The 27,296-nt window shown below is 38.3% G+C and overlaps 1 protein-coding gene across 7 annotated transcripts in view; it reads right to left on the minus strand.

Annotated features, from left to right (window-relative positions):
* Positions 1–5,537: 5,537 nt before the first annotated feature.
* Positions 5,538–27,296, minus strand: part of ESRP1 (epithelial splicing regulatory protein 1) — a 61,594-nt gene continuing 39,835 nt past the window's right edge. For 4 of the 7 annotated variants that reach the window (XM_057532474.1, XM_057532473.1, XM_057532468.1 and 1 more), the window contains 3 exons: positions 18,092–18,242; positions 14,427–14,536; positions 5,538–7,040 (listed from right to left, as the gene is read on the minus strand). In XM_057532474.1, the coding sequence (XP_057388457.1) occupies positions 14,462–14,536; positions 18,092–18,242 (226 nt within the window). In that variant the 3' untranslated portion in view covers positions 5,538–7,040; positions 14,427–14,461. The remainder of the gene's footprint in view (positions 7,041–14,426; positions 14,537–18,091; positions 18,243–27,296) is intronic. The other 3 variants (XM_057532471.1, XM_057532470.1, XM_057532472.1) reach the window with 3 other exon arrangements.

Genomic DNA, 27,296 nt, shown 5'->3' on the forward strand with positions numbered 1-27,296 from the left:
TGCAGTTATTTCTCAAGCAGGCCTCACTTCTTCCTCATTGTTTGAAGCTATGCGGCAGTGCCTCCTGAGTATATTTGCTCTATTATCACTCATAAGGATCTGCTGTCTTCCTTTTCCACTGACTGGGAGAACTACAATCATACAAACCAACAGAGTCAAACTGGGAACCATATAATCCTCCCTAGTGGGACACATTGAACAATGTGTGTTCTATTTAGATATTTTTGAATTAACATATTAAGCATCTTAGGACATTTTCTAAAGTACGTTTTTTTTCTACAGTTAAAACTCCTCCAGGAAGAGACTTTTTTCTTACCAAATTGATCATATGAAATAATATTCGTAAATAAAGAAAAACATTGTTGGTACTAAGCGGCCTATTATCAAGATTTTCCCAGGCAAAGCTATTTTAGTAGACAAAGGTTGCTGACTTTGGACCAAGTTTCCATCCTCTCTTCTTTCAGATAAGTAAGCCCTCCAAATATTTGTGAAATTTAGTTGAATTGACTGTTAGAATTGCCAGGTAATATAGGACACTTTAGTATAATATGTTCCATGCAATATTTGGGCCAGACTTAAGCTAAAAATTATTTATTGTTTATTTGAAATTTCCATTTAATTGAGTATCCTGCTTTTGGTTTGATTTTTTGTTCCTCTGTTGACCCTATTTATGGATTGAGACTGCCCCCTCAATGCTAGGAGCTCCCTAGCATTGATTACTCTTAGGCCTTCTGGGCACATGTAAATAACAGATTGAATTCTTTCTCACGATAGAGGAAAGGTAGTTAGATAGCAGATGGATTCTGAGTACCTCAATTATTAATTCAGGAAAGAATCTGCCATTCCTAATGCCCTGATACATGAAATTGCTTCTGCTGTCTCCCCACCCTACAAAGGGCTCCAGCTAGAACTGGATGGGTCTAGTGCAGTCCTGGAGCTGCCATTGAACTGCTTCTTAGTCAACCAGCCAGTGCAGATGATTGACTGGGCATATCTAGACCTGCTGTTTGGAGGACTAATCACACTTCCAAAGTCTAGGCATCTTAAAACCAAAAGCATACAGTGATTGTGGGGGGAAAAATATTTCCCTCCAATTATGACTTATCACCATAACAATTTATGTGTAACAGAGTAATGGCCATGATATACTTTTTTAATACAATAAAAAAACAAAAACCTGTTCATCAATTATGACATGATTTAAATATAGATATATTTTAAAAATCTTGTTAGAATCCTAGATAGGCACTCTGGTTGAGAATAGGACCCTGAAAAGCTAGTAGTACTATGAGTCCTGGAGATGGCAGAAGCAGCCAAAATCATGTTTAGGTAAATTTCACACCAAACTCTCTCTTTGGATGTGTATATCAATGTGAAATGCAACTCTCTGAATTTGTACCTCAGTGTAAAAAGCATACTATTAATAACTAGATTAGTACTAACATTTTAAACATTTTTAAACGGTGCTAAAGAAAAACAATTTTTGATTTTTAACATTTAAATTTGTAAACAACTCTAAAAGAAAACTGTATAAAGCACATTAGTTTCACCTGCAGGAATGAACATACATTAATTCATTCAATAGATATTTATTGTATATATCCCAAGGGCTGGCTAGTCACTAAGGATACAGGGGGAAAGAAGACACATTTTACCTTGATGGAAGTTACAACATGGGGAGCAGATTATAGGGAGATCTTACAGAGTCTAGTGAGTCAGGAAAGGCCTTCCTTAGAAAGTAAGATTTCTGCATAGCAGTTAGTCAGTGAAGAGAGGAATAACAGGAAAAAAATGTGTTTCAGGCAGAGGAAACAAAAAGTGCATCACTCCTGCAAAGAACTGGAAAAAGTACAACAAAGTGTAGAGCGTGAGAGGAAGAGTGCCTTGAAAAAAGCTCAAGAGGTAGGCAAGAGTCAGCTCATGCAATAGCATGCAGTCATACATTTGGGTATTTTTTCCTACAGCAAATGGAAACCTTTAATAAAAAGATTTTAAGGGCACATAATCACTTTGTTGTGTTCTTATCACACATGCACACAAAAAATAAAGAGGGTGGGAGGAAATTTTTGGAGGTGATAGATATTGGTGGCATTGATTGTGGTGATGGTTTCACTAGTGTAGACTTATCTCCAAGGACTCACCAAGTTGTGTATGCTAAATAAGTACAGCTTTTTATATCTCAATAATACCTCAGTAAAGTAGTTTAAAAAACATGTAATCAGATCTATGTTTTTAATTTAAAAGATTGTTCTTTTAAAAAAGCATACTGGCAATAAAGGAAAGCAGAATTTGATACAAAGAATCCAATACTGAGGCAAAGAACTGATGAGAGTTACTGATGACTAGGATGGTGAGGAAAGGAAGTTAAGAATGGCTTTCTTACCTGTAATACCTGGTGGTATGGGGTGCTGGTTCCTGAAGTAAAGAGAACAAAAGGACCAGCAGGTTTTTGGACACAGAAAGATATGTTCTTTTTTAACATGTTGAAATTGAAACGCCCAGGGACACCTCCAAATGGAAATATCTATTGCATTGTTGGGTTTAGAAGCCGGTAGCTCCAAAGAAGCGTGTGGAAGTAAATTAATGAGTTTGCCCAGAGAACAGGTAGAGAAGGTGGCTGAGGAAGAAATCATGAGAAACACCATCAGGTAAGGAAGGATGAATCTCTCTCTCTCTCTCTCTCTCACACACACACACACACACACACACACACACACACACACACACAGGATGAGAACCGTCCAGAACCAGCTGAGAATTCCACATTGATTTTTTTAAAAAATTGTTTCTAGTGTTTAACTCTACTATCATATTGGCTTTATATGCATTATAAAACACCGGCTCAAATTCGAGTCTGTAATAAGCAGCTTTGTTACCCATTTATCAACATTCACTTTTAGTACAGCAACAATACATAGCTATTGAATAATTCAGCAGCTGAATTAATGGCATACTGGCAATAAAGTAAAAAGGCAGACCAAAGGAACACTATGAAGCCCTGCTCTGTGACTCTGTAACGATGGACTGTATTTGTGCAATGCTAGGAAAAGAGCCAGAGCAGCTAAGAAGCAATTAGGAGAGCACTAATCACATCAACCTGTATCCAGATCTTTATAGTCTAGATCCTTTCCTGTACTTTCTGTGCAACCGTGACACGTGTTACTTAACCTACCCTTCATTTCCTGGTCTATAAAAATAATAATAGTGGTACCTACTGTAATAGGTTGTTGTGAAGGTTCATTTAACCAATACAATGCTTTTTATTGTTGATCACACATATTCTCGGTGTTTTTTTTGGTTGTAGCTTATATTATACTCTGCCAAGGTAATGATTACCAGCTTGGGTTTTGGCCCGAAATATCCCTCCACCTTCCACATAAAGGAATTGAGGGGAAGTACACTGAAATAAGGACATTTGCCCTTTAACTTAGGTCTAAGCTAGGGGCAAGTCAGGCCGTTTGTTTCTGAACCTTTTATCCCTCAGGCTACACCTTGGGATATTGGCCTTCAAGATCTCACATAACACAAAGGAGGCAGCAAAAACGTCGAAAAACAATTTCTCCCTATGCACCCACTCAGTGCTCTCTTACTCCTGAATCTCACCCTGGTGGCCTTCCAGTCCTCAAAGTTTACATCACCTCCTGTCTAGTCTGTGTCTCATATTAGCACATGGGCTAGGGAATGGAGTACTGAGCACAACTGTAGAGATTCAACCTGAAACAGAAGACATCCGGAAACTGAATTACTTCCACCAGTTCAGTCCTATTTATCCTTTTCCTCTTCTCAATAAGAGCACTTCCTACCGTGGCCCAGTTTTAAACCTGGAACTCCATTTTAATCATGACCCAAAGAATTTGCTTCAAAATAATACAGCAGTGGGGAAAGTGGAAAGGAATATGGATAATCTATATAATTACACATAATCCTATATATAACAGATTATACAATTGATTACATAATCAATCTATAGGAATGATTGGCTTTGAGTTCATAATTGTTGAAGCTGGAAAGAGACATGGTGGTCATTATTCTATTTTTGTATATGTTAAAAATATTTTCCCCCGAAGAGCTAGGGGAAGCAGAGAGAGGAAGAGAAGTTGTGAAATCAACTATAAACCGAAGAGGTGGACCTTTAAGATTTTTTAATATATTCAAGTCCGCTCTATTCTCACTCTCTTCCTTCCCCACCAGCTTTACTCAATTCCATACCCTCCTGACTGCCTGTGTTCCTTTTCTGCCATGAGGAGGGCAGCTACATGAGGTGCTATTTCAAGGAGGTAAATAGGAAATCCCCTTAGTCCACGCAACCTGTGTTTCTTGAAGGCAAGGAATAGCCTGGACAATGTTAAATGCCTGCCAGAGACATCAAAGCGCAAAGGAACGTGCAGCAGAACCTCAGCTTGCCCAGAGAGCTCTGTTGCCTCCTCGCAGATAACAGAGACCCAAAGCTGAAGCACAAAATTGAAAGAAATTGCTTCATTTTTATAAATGACATTGGCAAGGACTGAGACTGAAAAACTGTCCAGGTGAACTAAACTTCATTTGGTGAATGCTTAACAAGAACATGTATGTAGAAATGTACTAGACATTGAGGGAAATACAGGTACTTGCTGCCCTTGAGGTTATAGCCTAAATCTGAAATTGAACTCAATAGAGTATATACATCAAATAAGTGATACTGACAATATATGTAACTCTAAAGTGGTGTAAGTCACACAAGACTTAACCAGGGTCCTAAAGAAATTTGGCTTAGAGAGAATATTGGAGAACTCAGCCTTAGCAAAGAGAGTGATTGGAATAAAGGAGGAGCATGTGGGATTCAGAAACACTAAAGTTCTAGCTCTTATTATATGGCTTTTAAGAAATGGCTTGGACCTCCCTGGTGGCACAGTGGTTAAGAATCCGCCTGCCATTGCAAGGGACACGGGTTCGAGCCCCGGTCTGGGAAGATCCCACATGCCGCGGAGCAACTAAGCCTGTGCACCACAACTACTGAGCCCGCATGCTACAACTACTGAAGCCCGGGCGACTAGATCCCATGCTCTGCAACGAGAAGCCACTGCAGTAAGAAGCCTGCGCACCAAAACGAAGAGCAGCCCCCGCTCGCTGCAACTAGAGAAAGCCCGGGCGCAGCAACGAAGACCCAACGCAGCCAAAATTTAATTAATTAATTAATTTTTAAAAAAAATCCTTAAAAAAAAAAAAGGCTTATGTGGCTTGAATAGGTTTTCAAATTGTCAAGCAAATAGAGCTCTAGTAGTAAGATGCAAGGACCACATATTAGTATCTATCTATCACTACCATAACTTAAGAATTTCAGAATCAAAGTCTCAGTGATTTATGTTCTAAGGATGGTTGTTTGATCTGTATCTAAAGTGCATTAATCATTGATAGCTTTTACAAATACTTATAGTAACTTAGGTAAATATCCTACCACCTCAGGAAAAAAAGGCTTTACCCACCACGCCCTTCCACCATTACCCTTAAGTCTTCTAATAACAAAACAGAATGCAAACATTGAGATTAAACAGGCAAGTTTTATTATCAAATGTAACAATTCTACAAAAACTCAGTAGTATTGTAGTATTACTGCCTATCTTAAAGTCTTTCAGAGCTTTGGGCAGACAGCATCTTAAGGTAGCCAAGTATAAAGAACTATTTTTCTGATCTTAAGTGCCAGTTATCACCAATTTTCACACAAAATGGTTTTTTCTTATTTTTATTTCTCCTACTGCAGTTAAAGGGCCATTGCTGGTCAGTGAAGAGGGAATGTTTGGCTCTCCATTCAAGGTGTTAAAGTAATGCAAAGTAAATAAAAATAGCAGCCACATAAATCTGCATGGCATTGCATCCAAGCTAAGGACAATATGAGTAAATTAAAGAAACATGTGCACTCAATTAATCAAATCCTGTTTCCTCTTTGGAGTTACACGAGGCAGCAGTACTATCTAGCTAGTGTCTAATATTGCACTTTTGGAGCATAAACACAGCTAAACACATAGTGCTAAACACTGACAGCGTCAGTACCTGTTCTCACCACATCAGTGTTTACCTCTCAGTCTAGCATGCTGACTATAACCCTATGCTTTTAAAAGTTTTAATTATTTGACAGTTAAGGCATTAGAGAAAAAGTTTTAAGGCTATCTTAATATATACAAGCATTCACTTTAGTTAGTATATTGCTTTCTAGAATACACTGTTCAAATATCTCATTTTTGTGATATTAAAAACTATGGAATAAGTCCAAACCATCAATAATGGGAATGGTACAATATAAAATAATACATACGAAGCCATAATATTCAATTACAATTCAAACTAGAAATTACTAACTACACGTAGCTGCTTCATTTTTGGTTTTACATTTTGGCCCCTAGTTCATTCTTATTTACAACTGATACCTACTGAGAAAAAAATCCAACATTTTAACTATGTATGTTTTGTGGTGCGTGTGCCATTTCTTCTCACTTCTTCTAAGGTGTTTTAAAAATAGTTTTGGTGGCTTTTAACTGTAAGACATTGTGATGGCCAAGAGACTGGGAAAATATTAGTTTTATTTCTTTTTGTAAGTTTGTGACTTAAGTATTCCAGGACCTTATTCTTGAGTTACTTGGGAAGAGCACGTGATTATGCAGGAGATGGGGAGAAAAGAGTTGGAACACACAAAAATGAAGTTTCCATAACAGGGTTCCTGATGGAGATAGTAGACACTAGTGGAGTGGTTTTTTTTTCCCCCAAGACTTAAAACTTAGGAAACACCTATGATGCCACGTTAGCTGGTAGTAATGGAGACACCCGATTTCAAATTCGCATTTTAAATGCCTATTTGCAATCAGCAAGGAGCCAAGCATGCTGCTTGCAATAAGAATTTGGCTTCACTGGCTCAAATTTTTCACTCCACCAAAAGATAGGGCACAGGCCCACTGTCCAATCATGTTTGCTGAAAATACTGCAGCCTGAGTGTAGACAAACTTCTCCTGAAGTTGCTAGAAGTTGTCTTATGTCTGAAGGTTTCAGGATCACCATACATCTTTCAAACACTGAAAAAAATGAACAAAAGGAAAAATTATAGTCTCTAAATTTTACAATTCTTAGTAGCCATAAAAAAAGAGATTCTGAATTCTAAACGGTCTGAAAAAGCCTTTAGGTAGTCCAAATATTTATTTTACACAGACGTAATTGGGATTTACACAGCAAATTCTCAGGGAATACAGAGCTGACAAGTGAAGTTTATGTGATAATTGGCATTTCCACAATACCCTACCCTTTGTATTATCATGCATGGGATAATGTGTGTGTTTTCACCTCCCCACTTAACTCTTTTGTGAAGAGACTATTCTCCTCATTCCTTATTCTGGGTCCCCGAGTTATCAGAACATTTTACTGATACTAGAGGTTTAATACCATTTTAAAAATAAATTAAACCATTAAGACAAAAATTTTAAATTAAATTCTAGTATAAGAAATTAAAAAAATTTTCAAACAAGAATATTTGTATCAGTAAGAAGCACTGAAAGGGGACTTCCCTGGCAGTCCAGTCGTTAGGATTCCTCACTTCCAATGCAGGGGGCGCAAGTTCGATCCCTGGTCTGGGCACTAAGTTCCCACATGCCGTGTGGGGCGGCCAGAAAAAAAAGAAGCACTGCGGAATGACACTGACACTGTAGCAATCATGAGCTCTACATGTCAGTGACTAATCGATAAAAGCCACCTTTATGTGGATTATTTCATCCTTACAACCACCCTATTATATTACCATGTTATCCCCACTTTACAGATGGGGAAACTGAGGCACAGAGCAATTAAGCCAATAATTGGAAGATCTAGAATTTGAATGTAAATTGGTTCCACTGTGCTACTTTACTTATACACCACATGAAATCTTTAAAATGAAAACTGTAACTAGGCATGTGTATACTCTGACATGTAAATGAGAAACAGAAATGAAGATAGAAATAAAGATAGCTGTTCAGAGTTCAGCCTTATTCATATGGCCAGTTTGTAACTGTGGTTAAGACTAGATTTGCTTTTAGAACAGATTCCAAAATTGGTACAGATTTAGATTCAGGTACTTTAAGAACAGAGAAACATTTATTTGTTAGAATTCGTTTTTAAAATGTGGTTTATAAAGTGACCATAGTTAACATTTAGCTTTAAACATTATGCATTGAAACCTCCTCCCTGGTATAGACAAGAAAATCTCTATCAATGACCCAACAACATTATTGCCCAATAACTATTTTGTCCTCCTTTTGGCAAAAGCAACAGATTTTCCTTAAATGACTGCCCGTCACCCAATCTCAAGGCCATAAAGAGGCAACTTTACTGCTGAGCCCAACAAGTGACCCAGATATAGCCAATAAGAGCCCTGCATGTCCTTGGCCACAGTGGTTTCAGAGATGGACTTAAAGTGGGGCCAGTGACACTGAATTCCTGGCTTCCTCCGGACTTGCAATGGAAGGGTGGGAAGGCAGGAGTTGCTGAGGGTACGTCACGAAGAGAGTTTGGCTGAGAGTGAGCCCTTGGATCCAGCCAAGTCAGTCAACTCTGGACCTGTCTGTTATCAGAGTCAATGAATTCCACCTTCCTCATTCTCAGCCCATACTATTAGTATTCTAGTAGGAAACCATTGTAGATGCTGAAAATTATACCTTCATATTTTGTCAAAATGTGGAAGAGTTCAGAAGAAATTAAAAGTTTAACCTTCTCAGACCTGCCTTTTAATCCCAGTGGTATCCAATGGAATTTTAGCATTTAGCAATGAGCACATTCCTAGCTGCCAGCAAAAAATAGAAAATCTCAGACAAATAAGGAGAAAATGTTTCCTATTCCCCTTTAGCTGCAGAAAAGCAAACACTATTATGCAAAGACAATTTTGAAGCTACAACTGCAAGTATCCACAAATCAGTCTTTCCTTTCTAGTAAGGTCTGTGTTAAAACATACAATGTTGTATTTTGCACTAAACTGTCATTAAAAGTACTATGTACAAAGAATTCTTTTAAGATATCTGGATTTCACCAACTGTTGTTATGCCCTATGGAATGAACCTAAACCCCTTAAAAAAAAAGCTTGCAATTCTGATTAGTTGTAATATTTTATTTCCTCCCAGTAATTCTGACACCTCTTTTCTGAAAAGTATAATTCATAGGTGAGATTTTTTTGTTAGGACAGAAGAACAGTTTCTTCTTCCTTATATTAAAGATAAAATAAAACCCATAACTCAAGATTCTTTAATCAAAGAAAGCCTGTTGGTCATTTAAATCAATAGAATCAGCATTTATCTGTTGTTCTTGCCCATTTTTATAATACTAGTTGGAGGAGGAAGACAGAAGTTTTGTCTAATTTTGAAAGCTGCTTTTTTTATCCAAAAGATACCTTGAGGGACTTCTCTGGTGGTCCAGGGGCTAAGACTCCATGCTCCCAATGCAGGGAGACCAGGTTCAATCCCTGATTAGGGAACTAGATCCCACATGCCGCAACTAAGAGTTTGCATGTCGCAACTAAAGATCCCACATGCCGCAACGAAGACCCTGGGTGCCCAAGACCCAGGTGCAGAAAAATAAATAAATAAATAAATAAATAAATAAATAAATATTTAAAAAACAAAACTGAAATCTCTAAAATCAAGCAAACAAAAACAAACAAAAGATACCTTGAATTTTTTGGCCAAAAACTAAAATATTGATCCAAAAAAAAAAAAAGATTTTTCAATCCACAAAGTAATCTAAACTATACACTTAAGAGACCAAGTATAAAAAACACTCTTCAAATGAGAGTTACATGGAGATTTTTTGTTTTGTTTTGTTTTTTGCATAAAATTTAGCTATTGTGAGAATACCAGGCTTAATATATTGCAAGAATCTCCAAAAATACCTAGTATACAGACAAAAGTTTTCACAAAAAAAGCAAAGAAAACTATAAACACTTTATCTTGACTTCCTAGCTTTCAGAACTGTGAGAAATCGAATTGCGTTAGGACAGCCTGAATGGATGAAGCCATTTACCAAATGATCAAATTAATACCACCAGGGAGGTCATGTGGGTATAGTACAACAGATATTATGTATCACAAGATCTCATGAGAGGGGCTCTTCACCTCTATGTATTCTTTCCTAACACCCATTACCGCAGCCTAATCACAAGAAAAACATTAAACAAATTCAAACTAAAGGACAGCCCATAAGACTTCAAAAGCAGCATAACTCGGAACTGTCAAGGTCTAGAAAATAAGCAAAGACTGAGAAACTAACACAGACCAGAGGACACTAAGGAGACAGGCCAACTAAATGTGAAATCCTAGACTGGATCCTGGAATAGAAAAAGGACATTAATGGAAATACTGGTGAAATCTGAATAATGTCTGAAATGTAGATAGTAGTCAAAAACATTGCCCATGTAATGATTATTGTGATCATAGCAACAAAATAGTTATTTGTATACGTAAAGAACTTTAGTTTGTATAACGTAATACTCATTAATCCACCTAATTCTCACCCCCCAAAAATGTTACATATGTAGAAGAGATTTTTTCCCAATTTTTACAGAGAAGGGAAATGTCACCTCTAAAGAATTATCATCTCCATATGTATGCAAAATATAGTTGTAAATATAGTTAAGAAGCACTTGTTGACAGATTTAAATTTATGAGCTGACCCTGCCCCTTTGAGATCCTAGGAGTATGAGACTTGGAACTCACAGTGAAAGTGGGGGGTACCAGAACCCTGGCCGTCTGAGGAGGCATTCTTTCCAGCCAGCCATCACAATCTCCTTCTCTGGAGGGAAACTTGGGCATCTTTAATAGACTGTGAGCTGTCCTTGGGGGTCTTTTATGATCAAAAAAAGAGGCATATCTACAGTAATTCTTGGGGCAGTCAACAAATATTGGCTGGTGTGAGAGGACAAGGCTACATGAGAAGACAGATAGTGTGACGTTTTTATTTTATTTATTTATTTATTTTTGGCTGTGTTGGGTCTTTGTTGCTGCGCGTGGGCTTTCTCTAGTTGTGGTGAGCGGGGGCTACTCTTCGTTGCGGTGTGTGGGCTTCTCATTGCGGTGGCTTCTCTTGTTGCAGAGCACGGGCTCTAGGTGCACGGGCTTCAGTAGTTGTGGCGCACAGGCTCCACGGCATGTGGGATCTTCCCGGACCAGGGCTCAAACCCGTGTCCCCTGCATTGGCAGGTGGATTCTTAACCACTGCACCACCAGGGAAGCCCCAGTGTGACTTTTTACCAGACCTCACCATGGGCTTTGGCTACCCTTATCTGATTCTATAACCAGCAGTGACACTGTTCTTTCAATAAATTTTTAGAGCACTGTATTAGTTTCCTGTGGCTGCTATAACAAATTACCACAGTTTGGTTGCTTAAAACAGCATAAATTTATTCTTACAATTCTGGAGCCCAGAAGTCAGAAATCAAGGTGTCAGCCGGGCTGCACACCCTCCAGAGGCTGTAGGAAATAATCTACTCTTGGCTTCTTCCAGCTTCTGGTGGCTGCAGGTGTTCCTTGGCTTGTGTCCACATCATTCCAATCTCTTTCTCTGTAGTTACACTTCCACCTCCTCTCTTATATGTGTCTACCTGATCTCTTTCTGCCTCTTTCTTGTAATTGCACTTAGGGCCCACACAGGTAATCCAAAATAAACTCCTCCTCTCAAGATCCTTAATTTATATCTTTTGCCACGTAAGGCAAAAGTCACAGGTTCCAGGGATTAGGATGTAGACATATATTTTCGGTCACTGTTCAGTTCAATGCAAGCAATTACTCTGCTGTGCTCTTATTTGCCCAAAGGAAAAGAGCACCAAGACTGAAGCTAGAAGTTATCGGTCTTTTTATCAGCTTGGTCACTAGCTGTATGACTCTGTGAAAGTTGTCTAATCTCTCTGGATTTCATCTCATCTGTCAAATGGGGTCAGGGTACCTGTCCTGATACCTCACAGGGCTGTGGTAAAACTCAAAGGAGACTGCAGATATAAAAGTGCTCTCAGAGCGTAAGCCACTCTATTGGTGTCAAAGATGACTGGTGATGATGAATTTGATATTCATATGGATGAGGAGAAAAAATATATAAATATACAGTCACAATATAAGGTTAAGGGGAAAAAACAGGTCTAAAGTTCCTTGAGGGCATACAAAAAAAGGAGCTGAAAGGAACTATTCACTGTGGTTATTTCTGGATGGTGGGATTATTAGTGATTTCCTTGTACCTGTCTATATGTTCCAAATTCTTTATAATAAGCACACAATACGTTTATGATCCTTACTTCCCAGGGTTGTTAACTAAATGAGATAACTTATGTTCAGTATTTCACATAGTACTCGATGTGAATTTTTAAAAATCCTCAATATAAAGGCAGATTAATCTGATGTTATAAGAAAATGCAAAAGTCTGGATTTTAACAAAGCAGCTGATATGTTATCCTATCATGATCCCAAATATACAATACATAAGATAGAAATAGAGGTATTGAGTAATGGTCATAGTCAATTTAGGACATTTCTAATGTAATTTCAAAAGGTTCCACTTCTAGTCAGATTTTTTTGTTCGTTTGCTTTGTTTTGGCTACACCGCAAGGCATGCAGGATCTTAGTTCCCTGACCAGGGATCAAACCCAGGTCCCGGCAGTGAAAGCGCTGAGCTCTAACCACTGGAATGCCAGGGAATTCCCCAATTCTAGTCATTTCTTATTCAAAATACTCATTTTACAATATGGACAATATGCTTGTCAAGTTCACAGACAGCATCAAGGGGTTGAATAAAGAACATTTGAAAAGACAAAGTATGAACCAAAAATAACACCAGCAGGTTAGAATAATGTGCTCTCATCACTGTGAACTAGACTAGAAAATACCCCATTCATACTACCTCGTATCTGGGCATGCTTTTTGATAGTACCAAGATATCTTGAAACCTCACTGAAAATGGCAGAGAATCAACACTTCCAACCCAGGATGGGGGTTTTTACAACTTCAGAATGAGAGGCTAAGTCTATAACTGTCATTTCTCAAAGATGACATTGCACTGGCAACCTCTTTTCTAATTCAGAATCCATGTGGTTGAAGCCCACATGGTCCTTGGCCAGGAAAATGGTTACAAAATTTGAAAATGACATGCCAGCAAACCAACTTCAGCAAACCCAATAATAAAAAATGAAGAAATAAGCCACACCAATTCCGGACCATGTCCTTATAACTCTATCTCTTTTGAGGAGACTCATAGGCAATGTCAGTATCCTTTAAGGGAAGTTTATAGATTAATGGGGGGCGGGGGGGGGGAGAACTATCAGGATCCCTTTCTTCTAGATTTAGTTTAAAAGAGAAGAAAGACATGCAACAAAAACCTCACAGTCATTTTGGAATGGAGCATATTTATAAGTATACCCAGATGAAGCTTAAAACCATTATGCTAAGTGAAATAAGCCAGTCATGAAAGGACAAATATTGTGTTATACCATTTATAAGGTACCTAGAATAGCCAAATGCATAGAAACAGAAAAGAGAATAACGGTTCCCAGGGTGCTGGGGAAAGAGGGAAAGGAGATTGTTTAATGTATTTAGAGTTTCAGTATGAGAAGGTGAAAAAGTTGATGGTGGTAATGTTTGCATAACAATGTGAATGTACTTAATGCCACTGAACCATATACTTAAAAATGATTAAAATGGCATTATGTATTATTTTACCACAACATTTAAAAAAAAAGAAACTAGGACAAAAAAGTGTAACCAACTCGATAGAATTATCATATGACTCAGTGATTCTACTCCTAGATATATACCCAAAATAATTTAAAATACTCAAATATTAGTGCATAATTGTTCATATCAGCACTATTTACAATATCCAGAAGGTAGAAATAGCCCATATGCCCATCAACAGATAAATGAAAGAAACAAAATGTGGTATAGCCATACAATGGAATATTATTCGGTCACAAAAAGGAATGAAGTACTGATACACACTACAATGTGGATAAACATCAAAAACGTGAAATGAAGCAGATTGGTTGCCTGGGTCTATGGGGAGGGGAAATCGGGAGCTACTGCTTAACGGGTATAGGATTTTCTTTCAGAGTTGATAAAAATCACTTAATTGTATACTTTAAAATGATTTATTTTATGTTATGTGGTTTTTACCTCAATTAAAAAAAAAAACAAAAGAAAGAAAGAAAGCATACCCAACCTGTATTCCACATGATATGAATAAATTTCCAAATGGAAAAGTATTTCCATATATGTTGCTTAGATACTATCTACTTAGATGACAACCTTAATTCCAGTCTCCATTCCTTCTAGGATTTCTGACATTCTTACATCACATAAAGGGAAGATGGCATCTGCCACCTGACTTCTAAAAAACACTTTGAGATTTTTGACCTCTATTTGTTTGGCCCTTTATAATTTAACTTTCACATCATAGAGCCTTACCTTCTTTTCTGAGGATGGTCTAACTGCTGGGGCCCTTAAATACAAACCCATTCTTTGGATAGAGTCCTGGCCTGGTCATTTGTGTGTACAAGTCCATCCTCGGTTGCATACTAAAATGCAAGTTAAAACAAACAGGATCAAAAGATGGACAAACTGTCACTATGGATGGTTAGTATTTCAACTGAATAGATCTACCAACTGAATTACAGGACATTTAGACCATAGGAAACAAGTTAACGCTGATACAAGCCATATATGTAACTGCTAATCCCAAGTCATCAATTCTTACTTAACATGTCTAAATACCATAAAAATCCCTACTAGGAGGGAAGTTAGATTGAGCACGTGGATAGAAAAAGAACATCGTACTGCAACGCCACCAAACACTTCAGATCTTGATAATAGTACAGTTTCCATCACACCACAAGTGTGACTAGATATCAAATATTTGAGCACCAACTATTTTCAAGGTATTCTACAATAAGCCCAAATTCTCTATATAACTTGGTGAACTTTAAATAGTATGAGATATATTTGTAATATCAACCTAATTCTCTCAGCAGTGCAGCAAGTAAAAAGCAGTGAGAGGCCCAAGGAGATAATGAATAAAGGCAGTACTTCAAGGAGAAACAAAAACTAGCACTACTGAAAATGCAAAGCCGTTGACAGTAAAGGTTAATGCAAAGAGCAAATGAAAAAGTTAAAGGACTTATATAAGGATACCTAACAGCCCATTTCAGAATAAGAGGCCCATCAACTAAAATATAGACACAGATTTACTTCCATGACCAGAATGACATCCTCATCACCAAATATTTTTATAGTAGTCCTTTTGCCTTCGTAAATTCAATCCTCATTCTATTAATCTCATTTATCAAAATGGGCCTAACTCCGGTACTTTTACTTTACAAGAATGCAGATTTGATAGCAGAACCCATGTCCTGTATCTTGCTTTAGCATCAGAATTCTTCCCTTTTTGTAAATCCTTGCCCTTTCCAACTTTACAGCCCCCTCTACCCCAAATGAAGTATGGAAAAATTAAGTTGGAGTAGTTTTATAGAAAGAATTTTGCTGAGGATAGAGGAAACATACATCCAAAAATTAAAAATAACATTTATAAAGATGACATATGCCATTTTATATATAAAAATATATATATATATTTTAAAAGACAGAAACAGAAACCATTAAGAGATTTCATTCATTCAACCAATTATTACCAAGGATTTGCTTAATTATATAAGTAAATTACATAATTATGTAGGATGAATCATAAATAACCAAAAATCAAATGAAAACCTCCCATGAAATCAGCAACAGCAATAAAATCACCATAGGTAAAGATAGACACAGATTACATTTGAGAACAATTTTTTTTAAAAGCCATCCATTGGTTTTTGTCTTGTGACAAAGCCATATCTAAAAGAATCTAGACTCTCATGGTTAGCGGCTATTACTAAAATAACTGAGAACAGGCAAAAATAAATAAGAAGGCAAGGAAGGACTCTTAAAGGCAGTAGAAAATATAAGCTTTTATGTAAGAGTGACATGAAATTAGGTTATATACAAAAGATTTTGAAAGTATGCATTGTAACTACCTTAAAGCTCAAACTACTGAAGAATAATATGATATACTGAATTAGATAATTCAGGTTCCTATGTAATCCTACTTTATTGATCCAGTTCATAAATTCCAAGCACTTCAGAAATGAAGGCAAATGCCTTGAGACAAAATAATTTCACAGAATCTTTGTGCTTCTGATGATACTAGGTCTGCTCCAATCTTGAATGATTCCCTAGAAGCCACTAGAAGATGAAATAACTTCAGGGACTTCCCTGGCCATCTGGTGGTTAAGACTTCCAATGCAGGGTGTATGGGTTCGATCCCTGGTCGGGGAGCTAAGATCCCACATGGCTCACAGACGAAAAACCAAAACATAAAACAGAAGCAATATTGTAACAAATTCAATAAAGACTTTAAAAATGGTCCACATCAAAAAAATCTTTTAAAGAAGTAAATAAAATTTTTAAATAAAATAAAATAACTTCAGTCTGTAGCAGTTTATCTTAATTTTGAAGCATGTCAATCTTTTAGCCATAAATCTAGAAATAGCTGCTATTATGTGTCTGTGGTATAATAAATACCCACAAAAGCCAGCCATGGCACTCTTCATAGTAAGAGCAATTTTGCTTACTCTCATAACCAATATATGTGTATGACCACTTAATTCTATTCAGTGTGAAGGTAATAAAAGTTAATTAGTCAAAACAAAAGAAATTAATTCAATTGACTACTAAAACCTGAAACTTTGCTTATACTTTCTAGAACTGGAAAACCATGGGAGAAAATACAAAACTCAACTGTATTCTCCATGAGATTAAATAATCTTTACAATAGCCTTCAGTAAAATTCTCTACTCTTTTCATAATCTAGCGAATCAGATACAAAGTTCGGAAAGTAACATTTTTACTCCTGCAGGGGTTTCCAACAGGCAGCATAATTGTTTAGGGAAGAAGTAAAGTATCTACTGATCTCTGAAAAATAGCTTACTTCTGGAAAGAATGTGCTAAGCCAAGCAGTAACAAAAGATAACTTTTGTCCACCTTCATTCAGTCTTTCACTATCACACAGATTTTCTTCATTTGTCAAAAATATCCCATGATGGTAACTTGGTAGGTCCGGGGCATCCCCACTGACATCATTTTAGCTGAGGTCCACAATCCTCCATGATTCATGGATACCAAGAGCTTGTAAACCTGTTCTAAGAGTGAAACGGCACCTGCAGGCACAGCCCTTATCATGCTGTACTGTAAATGCTCAAGGGCTATTTTAGGATTTGATGATTATGCCTACAAGTGCTTCTCAACTCTGAAGACTCAAGCACGGCTCAGCTCCAGGAGGAAAGACCATTTTGGCTTTTAGTGCAATTAAAAGGCTGCAAGATACTGATTTTCAGACGTTGCAGGAAAGGAAGGAGTTCGGGTTCTAACCATGTGATTTAAGGAAGGAAAGGTGTCCGTTCAGGTGAGATGACAATGAGAAGATTTTGCTTGCTGTGAAGGAGCTCTTACCAAGCTGTTCTTAAGTCAAAGAACAATTGATGGACACAGGCAGTCGTAGAAAAACTGACAAGAGTAAATATCAGTTTCACAAGAATTAACAGATCATAAAAGACTCACTGAATATCTTACAGCTCATTTTAAGGAGTTACCATCTAAAGATTCACTGAGTCACCCTTATTTTTCCAGATTAGACAGAGAGGCCTCGGACTACTTTTTAAATACTCCAACTCCACGTTTGAGGAAAATTCCTTCTTAGCCAATCTTACTATAGATGGAAACACCCACATCACTGTGTGCCCTAAAGAGCTTTCTCAAAGCAGCCCAATTGGGAAAAAAAAAAAAAAAAAAGCATCAATAGATTAAGTTGAAGTAATTAAAACAGCATGGAAAAGCCCCAATCCTATTAAAGGGATGAGTTTGAAGTTAGCACTCAGACAACCAGTCCCCCTGACTTTGACTCTGGTTCTTCATAAAGAAAATCTATTTATTAACACTTGTACACACGAGTTTCAGAGAATTTGCTTCTTTCCTGGCTGCATTCTTTAGGCACATCAACTTAAGTAATAAGGGCACTGAGTATTTTTCTTCTTCAAGGTACTGACCTGGTAACCTTGGAAGAAGTTAAGAATTTCCTTAACTCCAGTATTGTAGGCCAGGCCCTGCATTCTGACCACCGTGCCAGGCTGTGGAGGGACACCGCTAAGATTAGCAGCTGTAGGGAAGTAGCCAAGACTATTGGGCGAACCTGGGGGGCTAAAGGGAGAGAAAGCACAGTGAACCAATAGAAATAGACAATGTCTAATATTTACTCTAAAAACATTAGTTACTTAAGGAAACAGACTTTCTCAAGGTGATCTTTCTTAGAATTCTTAAGAGTTATCTCTCCCAAGACAAGTACACCATAGCTATTCTGTCCCACAGTTCCACAAAAGCCAAAAGTTGAAAGATAGAAGGGTTAATGCAGAGTTAAATACAGGGTTTCCCCAAAGATCCAGTTCTGAGAGTCCTAAATGAAGGAAGGAGAGAAGGAAACTTCTGCAGCCACTCAACCACAAAGCACCACTTCCAAAGCCTAGCTTATTGATGATTAACTGGCTAGTTATCTGGAATACTAAGGCATGAAAAGGCATGAACACAAAGGAATAATAGAAACCATAGCCACAGAGACCAAAAAGTATACAAAATGATTGCTTCAAAGAATAGACTGTTTTACTCGTATACACAAGTGTACAACACAGTAAGTACAGCATAATAAGACAGCAAAGTACTATAGCACCCATGAGTTATTGCTTCCAACCTGACTGAAAAAAAAGTGTGGGGGGTGGGGAGGAACAAGTAAATTGGAAGGGATGCATCAATCTACATCACCCACCATTAACACGAGGGGAAACTAATGATGGGTCCTCTTTGTGTATCTGGGGCAATTACCTCCAAGGAACAAAAGCCACATGAATACCTAATCATTCTTCTTCTTCTTTTTTTTTTTTTTTAAATGTTGCTGTGACTATTATTATTATTATTTTTTTAAAATTTATTTATTTATTTTTATTTTATGGCTGTGTTGGGTCTTCGTTTCTGTGCGAGGGCTTTCTCTAGTTGTGGCAAGTGGGGGCCGCTCTTCATCGCGGTGCGCGGGCCTCTCACTGTCGCGGCCTCTCTTGTTGCGGAGCACAGGCTCCAGACGCGCAGGCTCAGTAATTGTGGCTCACGGGCCCAGTTGCTCCGTGGCATGTGGGATCTTCCCAGACCAGGGCTCGAACCCGTGTTCCCTGCATTGGCAGGCAGATTCTCAACCACTGCACCACCAGGGAAGCCCTCTTCTTCTTTTTTTAAAAAATGTTTATTTATTTATTTGGCCGCACTGGGTCTTAGTTGTGGCACTCAGGATCTTCGTTGCCACGTGCAGGATCTTTAGTTGCGGCAGGCAGGATCTAGTTCCCTGACCGGGGATCGAACCTGGGCCCCCTGCATTGGGAGCACGGAGTCTTAACCACTGGACCACCAGGGAAGTCCCCCTAAGCATTCTTTATGTGGTAACTCAACTAATTACTATATTATGAAATTAGTTTCACTCTGTCCCTTACGCAATCTGTTTCCCACCACAGTTAGTTGCTAGATACCCATACTTAAAAATATATACGCATAGGGAAAATTTTTTTTAAAGTAGTCATTAGCTTAAAGAGCAATAAAGACCCACAGCTTTAGATTATTAACTCTTATAAATCATTCTAAGTAGGTAATTATCCCATTTCAAAGACAAGTAAACACATAATGGAAGGGACTAAAAATCTTTGAGATTATCTATCCTACATAATCGTAACTGATGGGTTAATAGGAACGATACCAGATGGTGAATCCAGTCCCAGACTCCATTTTAGTAGCACAGTAACCTTAAGCAAGTCACTTAATGTCTCTGAATTCCATTTTTATCATTTGTTAAATGGGGATTACACTTCCTAGTTTCACAGAATTGTTCTTCAGCTTCAATGATTTAACATATCAAATTACTCCACAAACCATAAAATGCAATAATTTGTTGTTCTATTATTATTCTCACTCTTGCTATTTCCATAATCATTCTTCCATTTCACTTCTAAAATATGGGAGCCTGAAAATATTACTTGACATCAAGCTGCCCATAACCTGTTAAGTCTCTAAAACAGTGATTCTCAACTTGTCTGCATATTAGAGTCACTTGATGAGATTTTTACAACTCTCTGAGGAGAGTCTCTTTAGAGATCAAGAGTCAATCTGTGTGTAACTGTCAGAGCAAAGAGAGGGAATGCTGAACTTTAGGCCTGAGAAGGACTTTAGCCATCATTTAGCCACACCTCCTCACTTTTACAGAGATGGAAATGGAAACTAAGAGTTAAATAATTTCCCAAAGGTCACACAACCAGTTAGCTCTTCACAAAACTGAAGAACTACCCAGATTTCTCAACTTCTACTTCAGTATCTCCCCCCTATACAAGCACCATTCATTCAAAGACCATATTTGCTCATGTCAAATGCCTGATAGATAGTAACACTAATACTCAAAGACTATCAAGACTTCTGTGTATTTTGCTGAGTTACTCAGACTTTCCACACTGGATATGAAAATCAGATCATTTCCACAGTATACAACTCACTTCTATGACTCTGACCTGGCATATTCTATGTCTCTGGTTAAAGATCTCTTATAAATTAAATCTAGGTATCTAGTATTGGGTTGGCCAAAGAGTTCGCTCGGTTTTTTCCGTAAGATGGCCCTAGTAGCGCTTAGTTGTCTTAACTTCATTTGAAACAATTTTGTTAGATTGCATTGTGACAGCTGTCATATCAGCGTGCATTAAAAAAAAAAAAAAAGAACAAAAAAACAAAAAAACTTATCAAAATTGGTGATTTTTGTGTAGCTATTTTAACATTGAAGATGGGGGGAAAAAAGCAACATTTCCAGCATATTATGCTTTCTTATTTCAAGAAAGGTAAAAACGCAACTGAAATGCAAAAAAGGTTTGTGCAGTGTATGGAGAAGGTGCTGTGACTGATCAAACGTGTCAAAAGTGGTTTGTGAAGTTTCGTGCTGGAGATTTCAAGCTGGGTGATGCTCCAAGGTCGGTAAGACCAGTTGAAGTTGATAGTGATCAAATCAAGACATTAATTGAGAACAATCAATGTTACACCATGCAGGAGACAGCCGACATACTCAAAATACCCAAATTAACTGTTGAAAATCATTTGCACCAGCTTGGTTATGTTAATTGCTTTGATGTTTGGGTTCCACATAAGTTAAGTGAGAAAAACTTTCTTGACCATATTTGTGCATGCAATTCTCTACTGAAACATAATGAAAACGTCCCATTTTTAAAACAAATTTGTGACAGGTGATAAAAAGTGGATACTGTACAATAATGTGGAACGGAAGAGATCGTGGGGCAAGTGAAATGAACCACCACCAACACACCAAAGGCCAGTCTTCAACCAAAGAAGGTGATGTGTGTATATGGTGGGATTGGAAGGGAGTCCTCTATTATGAGCTCCTCCCGGAAAACCAAATGATTAATTCCAATAAGTACTGCTCCCAATTAGACCAATTGAAAGCAGCACTCGACGAAAAGTGTCCGGAATTAGTCAACAGAAAACGCATAATCTTCCATCAGGATAACGCAAGACCACATGTTTCTTTGATGAACAGGCAAAAACTGTTACAGCTTGGCTGGGAGGTTCTGATTCATCTGTTGTATTCACCAGACATTGCACCTTCAGATTTCCATTTATTTTGGTCTTTACAAAACTCTCTCTTTTTTTAAAAAATTTATTTATTTATTTATTTTTTATTTATTTATGGCTGTGTTGGGTCTTCGTTTCTGTGCGAGGGCTTTCTCTAGTTGTGGCAAGCGGGGGCCACTCTTCATCGTGGTGTGCGGGCCTCTGACTATCGCGGCCTCTCTTGTTGCGGAGCACGGGCTCCAGATGCGCAGGCTCAGTAATTGTGGCTCACGGGCCCAGTTGCTCCACGGCATGTGGGATCTTCCCAGACCAGGGCTCTAACCTGTGTCCCCTGCATTGGCAGGCAGATTCTCAACCACTGCGCCACCAGGGAAGCCCTACAAAACTCTCTTAATGGAAAGAATTTCAATTCCCTGGAAGACTGTAAAAGGCACTCGGAATTCTTTGCTCAAAAAGATAAAAACTTTTGGGAAGATGGAATTATGAAGTTGCCTGAAAAATGGCAGAAGGTAGTGGAACAAAATGGTGAATACGTTGTTCAATAAAGGTCTTGGTGAAAACGAAAAATGTGTCTTTTATTTTCACTTAAAAACCAAAGGAACTTTTTGGCCAACCCAATACCTTCAAAATACAACCAAGATAAAATAAAAGTTATCTAACTGGAAATTTAAGGCTATAAATGGCAATTTTGTTCAGCATCTGTAGGGTAGCGCCTAGTCCAATGAAGCCAAAACACAATACAATTGGGATTCACATTGTTATTCTTTGCACTAGGATTATCTGCTGTAGACAAGATATCTTAAGAAAAATTAAATAATCTGTGTCTACCTGACAGGGCATGAGAATAAGAATTTTCTCTCAACCTAAATTCCAGGTCTTTCAGATTATTGAAATAAAAAACAGCAAGAAATAAAGTAACTTGTGGAGTAAAAATGATAGTATAGAGACAAGGCAAACTTATACGTAGAAAATCGAATAGAGTTTGCTGAACTATTACTAGAATAAGCCAGTTTGGCAAGGTTACAAGATATAAGATCAATGCACAAAATAAATTAACTACATTTCTATACACTACAATGAACAATCCAAAAAGGAAATTAGGAAATCAATTCCATTCACAATAGCATCAAAAAGAACAAAATATTAGGAAAAAAATTTGACAAAGGAAGAGCAAGACTTGTACACTAAAAACTATGAAACACTGTTAGAAAATAAAAGATCTAAATAAATGGAAAGACAGCCCATGTTCATAAACAGAAGATTTAATTTTGTTAGAATGGCAATACTATCTCTAAATTGTACAGATTCGTTGCAATAGCTATCAAAATTCCAACTGGCTTTTTTGCAGAAAACGACAAAACTACAGCTAAAACATATATGGAAATACAAATGACCCAGAATAGCCAAACTTTCTTTAAAAAGAACAAAGTAGGAGGACTTACATTTCCTAAATGCAAAACTTACTCTAAAGCTACAGTAATCAAAATGGTGTGGTACTCCCATAAGGGTAGGCAATGATCAATAGAATAGAATTTGAGAGGTGAGAAATAAACCCTTACATTTATGGTCAATTGATTTTTTTTTTTTTTTTTTGGGCCACGCTGCACAGCCCACGTGATCCCAGTTCCCCGACCAGGGATCGAACTTGGACCCTCGGCAGTGAAAGCGTGGTGTCCCAATCACTGGACAGCCAGGGAATTCCCTGGTCAATTGATTTTTGACAAGGGTTCCAAGACAATTTGATGAGGAAAGAATAGTCTTTTCAGTAAATGGTGCTGGAACAATGAAATATCCACATGCAGAAGGATGAATTTAGACCTCTACCTCACTCCATATAAAAAATTAATTCAAAATGATAATATACCTAAGTGTAAGAGCTAATACTACACAACTCTTAAAAGAATATGCAGTAATACATTTTCATGACCTTGCATTATATCTGACAACAAAAGTATAAGTGAGAAAAGAAGAAATAGCTAAGTTGGACTGCATCAAAACTTAAAACTTTTGGGCTTCCCTGGTGGCGCAGTGGTTGAGAATCTGCCTGCCAATGCAGGGGACACGGGTTTGAGCCCTGGTCTGGGAAGATCCCACATGCCGCAGAGCAACTAGGCCTGTGAGACACAACTACTGAGCCTGCGCGTCTGGAGCCTGTGCTCTGCAACAAGAGAGGCCGCGGTAATGAGAGGTCCACGCACCGCGATGAAGAGTGGCCCCCACTTGCCGCAACTAGAGAAAGCCCTCGCACAGAAACAAAGACCCAACACAGCCATAAATAAATAAATAAACCCAAAGTTTAAAAAAAAAAAAAACTTAAAAAAAAAAAAAACTTAAAACTTTTGTGCTTAAGGACTCCATCAAGAAAATTAAAAGACAACCCACAGACTGGGAGAAAATATTTGTAAGTCATATAAGCTCTCCTACCTAGAATATATACAGAAATTTTACAACTAAAAACCAGTTAAGAAAAATAACTCAATTAAAAAATGTGCAGGGACTTCCCTGGTGGTCCAGTGGCTAAAACTCTGCTCTCCCAATGCAGGGGGTCCAGGTTCAATCCCTGGTCAGGGAACTAGATCCCACATGCTGCAACTAAGAGTTCGCATGCCGGACTTCCCTGGTGGCGCAGTGGTTAAGAATCCACCTGCCAATGCAGGGGACATGGGTTTGAGCCCTGGTCTGGGAAGATCCCACATGCCGCGGAAAAACTAAGCCCGTGCGTCATAACTACTGAGCCTGCACTCTAGAGCCCACGAGCCACAACTACTGAGGCCGCATGCCACAACTACTGAAGCCCGTGTGCCTACAGCCTGTGCTCTGCAAAAAGAGAAGCCACCGAAATGAGAAGCCCGCACACCACAACAAAGAGTGGCCCCCGCTCTCTACAACTAGAGAAAGCCCGCATGGAGCAATGAAGACCCAATGCTGCCCAAAAAAAGCCAGTCACAGAAGACCACATATGGTATGATTCCATTTATATGAAATATCTGAAAAAGCAAATCCATAGAAACAGAAAATAGATTGATAGTTATTTAGAGATGGGGGAGGGGCAAGTAAAGTGGGTAGAAGTGAATGGGAGTTTCTACTAATGGACACCAGGTTTCCTTTGGGGGTAATGGGTTACTCTAAAATTAGATTGTTATATTATCTAAAAATTAGTTTACACAATTGTTCTAAAATTAGCAGCACAACTCTGTAAATACACTAAAAACCACTGAATTGTGTACTTAAAATAGGTTAATTTTATGATATGTAAACTACCTTAATAAAGCTGTTTTTAGGACTTCCCTGGTGGTGCAGTGGTTAGGAATCCTCCTGCCAATGCAGGGGACATGGGTTCGATCCCTGGTCCAGGAAGATCCCACATGCTGAGGAGCAGCTAAGCCCATGCACCACAACTACTTAGCCTGTGCTCTAGAGCCCACGAGCCACAGCTACTGAGCCCACACACCACAACTACTGAAGCCCACATGCCTAGAGCCCATGTTCCGTAACAAGAGAAGCCACCACAATGAGAAGCTCGCGCACAGCAACAAAGAGTAGCCCCTGCTCACCGCAACTAGAGAAAGCCCGTGTACAGCAACGAAGACACAATGCAGGGAAAAATAAATAAATAAATAAATATATTTTAAAAAATAAGTAAATAAATTAACTTTTCAACTAATCCAATTCAGTTAAGTACAATTTACAGTCAATGTTTGAGATATTTAATGCTTTCCATGGAAAGTTACTCAGTTATCAGAAAATTTTAGCCTTTTTCAAATCCCATGTAATTTAAGGAATGGTAGGGAGTGCTGTATGTTATAAGGGAAACAATTTTAAACATAAGAATAGCTTCAAAGTATAAAGTATAAATGGATGCTGCCATCACCACAGAATAAATGGATTATGCCATCACCACAGAATAAGGATAATGTAAAAATTATGTGCATTTGCTTTGTGGTGGTGGTTTAGAGAAAGATAAGGAATTTTTTAACCACACCCTAACTAATGGCAAAAAGAGAACTGTCCGGGCTTCCCTGGTGGCGCAGTGGTTGAGAATCTGCCTGCTAATGCAGGGGACACGGGTTCGAGCCCTGGTCTGGGAAGATCCCACATGCCACGGAGCAGCTGGGCCCGTGAGCCACAACTGCTGAGCCTGCGCGTCTGGAGCCTGTGCCCCGCGACGGGAGGGGCCGCGATAGAGAAAGGCCCGCGCACCGCGATGAAGAGCGGTCCCCGCACCGCGATGAAGAGTGGCCCCCGCTTGCCGCAACTGGAGAAAGCCCTCGCACGAACCGAAGACCCAACACAGCCAAAAATAAATAAATAAATAAATAAAATCAAGTAAAAAAAAAAAAAAAAAAAAACTTAAAAAAAAAAAAAAAAAAAAAAGAGAACTGTCCATCAAAACAAGACTATGCCAGTAGCTCATCCTAACATTCATTTTAAGTCATTGTTTTGGGTTTTTACCTCCATTATATCTTTAGTTAGGTTTCAGATTCTCAAGTGTCAGTAGTTATCAGTCTCAGGTGTACATGGTAACAATAATGTAACCGCTACTCAAAAGCTACAGAGGTTCAAAAATTGATAGAACTACAAAGGAACCCAAGGGTTAAGGGCCAAATGAGTGAGTCAATGTAACCCTGAACTCCGAGGTCCTACAGTGCATGGAGGGACTGTACCGCATCACATAAACTAACAAGGATGCACTTGAGCTGGGTAAGAAACCCTGTTGGAGTTGCCTGAATGGGCAAAGAACTGGAGGGAGATGAGAGGAAATGAAGGGAAAAACTAAATAGCACAAGAGGGGTCTCCCCAAAGGTTTATATTCAGAAAACTGCTAGAGCATCGCAGTTATGAAGACATTACTGCTGAGACTCATTCAGCAAGTCACACTGAGATTGCATTAAGAAATTACTCTCCCATCAAGCCTCTTAGATAGCCTCAACCACCAGAGGGCGGCCAACAGAAGCAAGAAAAACTACAATCCTGCAGCCTGTGGACCAAAAACCACAGTTACAGAAAGACAGAGAAGATGAAAAGGCAGAGGGCTATGTACCAGATGAAGGAACAAGAAAAAACCCCAGAAAAACAACTAAATGAAGTGGAGATAGGCAACCTTCCAGAAAAAGAATTCAGAATAATGATAGTGAAGATGATCCAGGACCTTGGAATAAGAATGGAGGCAAAGATTGAGAAGATGCAAGAAATGATTAACAAAGACCTAGAAGAATTAAAGAACAAACAAACAGAGATGACCAATACAATAACTGAAATGAAAACTACACTAGAAGGAATCAATAGCAGAATAACTGAGGCAGAAGAACGGATAAGTGACCTGGAAGACAGAATGGTGGAATTCACTGCTGCGGAACAGACTAAAGAAAAAAGAATGAAAAGAAATGAAGACAGCCTAAGAGACCTCTGGGACAACATTAAACGCAACAACATTCGCATTATAGGGGTCCCAGAAGGAGAAGAGAGAGAGAAAGGACCAGAGAAAATATTTGAAGAGATTATAGTCGAAAACTTCCCTAACATGGGAAAGGAAATAGCCACCCAAGTCCAGGAAGCGCAGAGAGTCCCATACAGAATAAACCCAAGGAGAAACAC

The sequence above is a fragment of the Balaenoptera acutorostrata genome, chromosome 17 (assembly GCF_949987535.1).
Source record: "Balaenoptera acutorostrata chromosome 17, mBalAcu1.1, whole genome shotgun sequence".
In the NCBI taxonomy this organism is placed as follows: Eukaryota; Metazoa; Chordata; class Mammalia; order Artiodactyla; family Balaenopteridae; genus Balaenoptera; species Balaenoptera acutorostrata.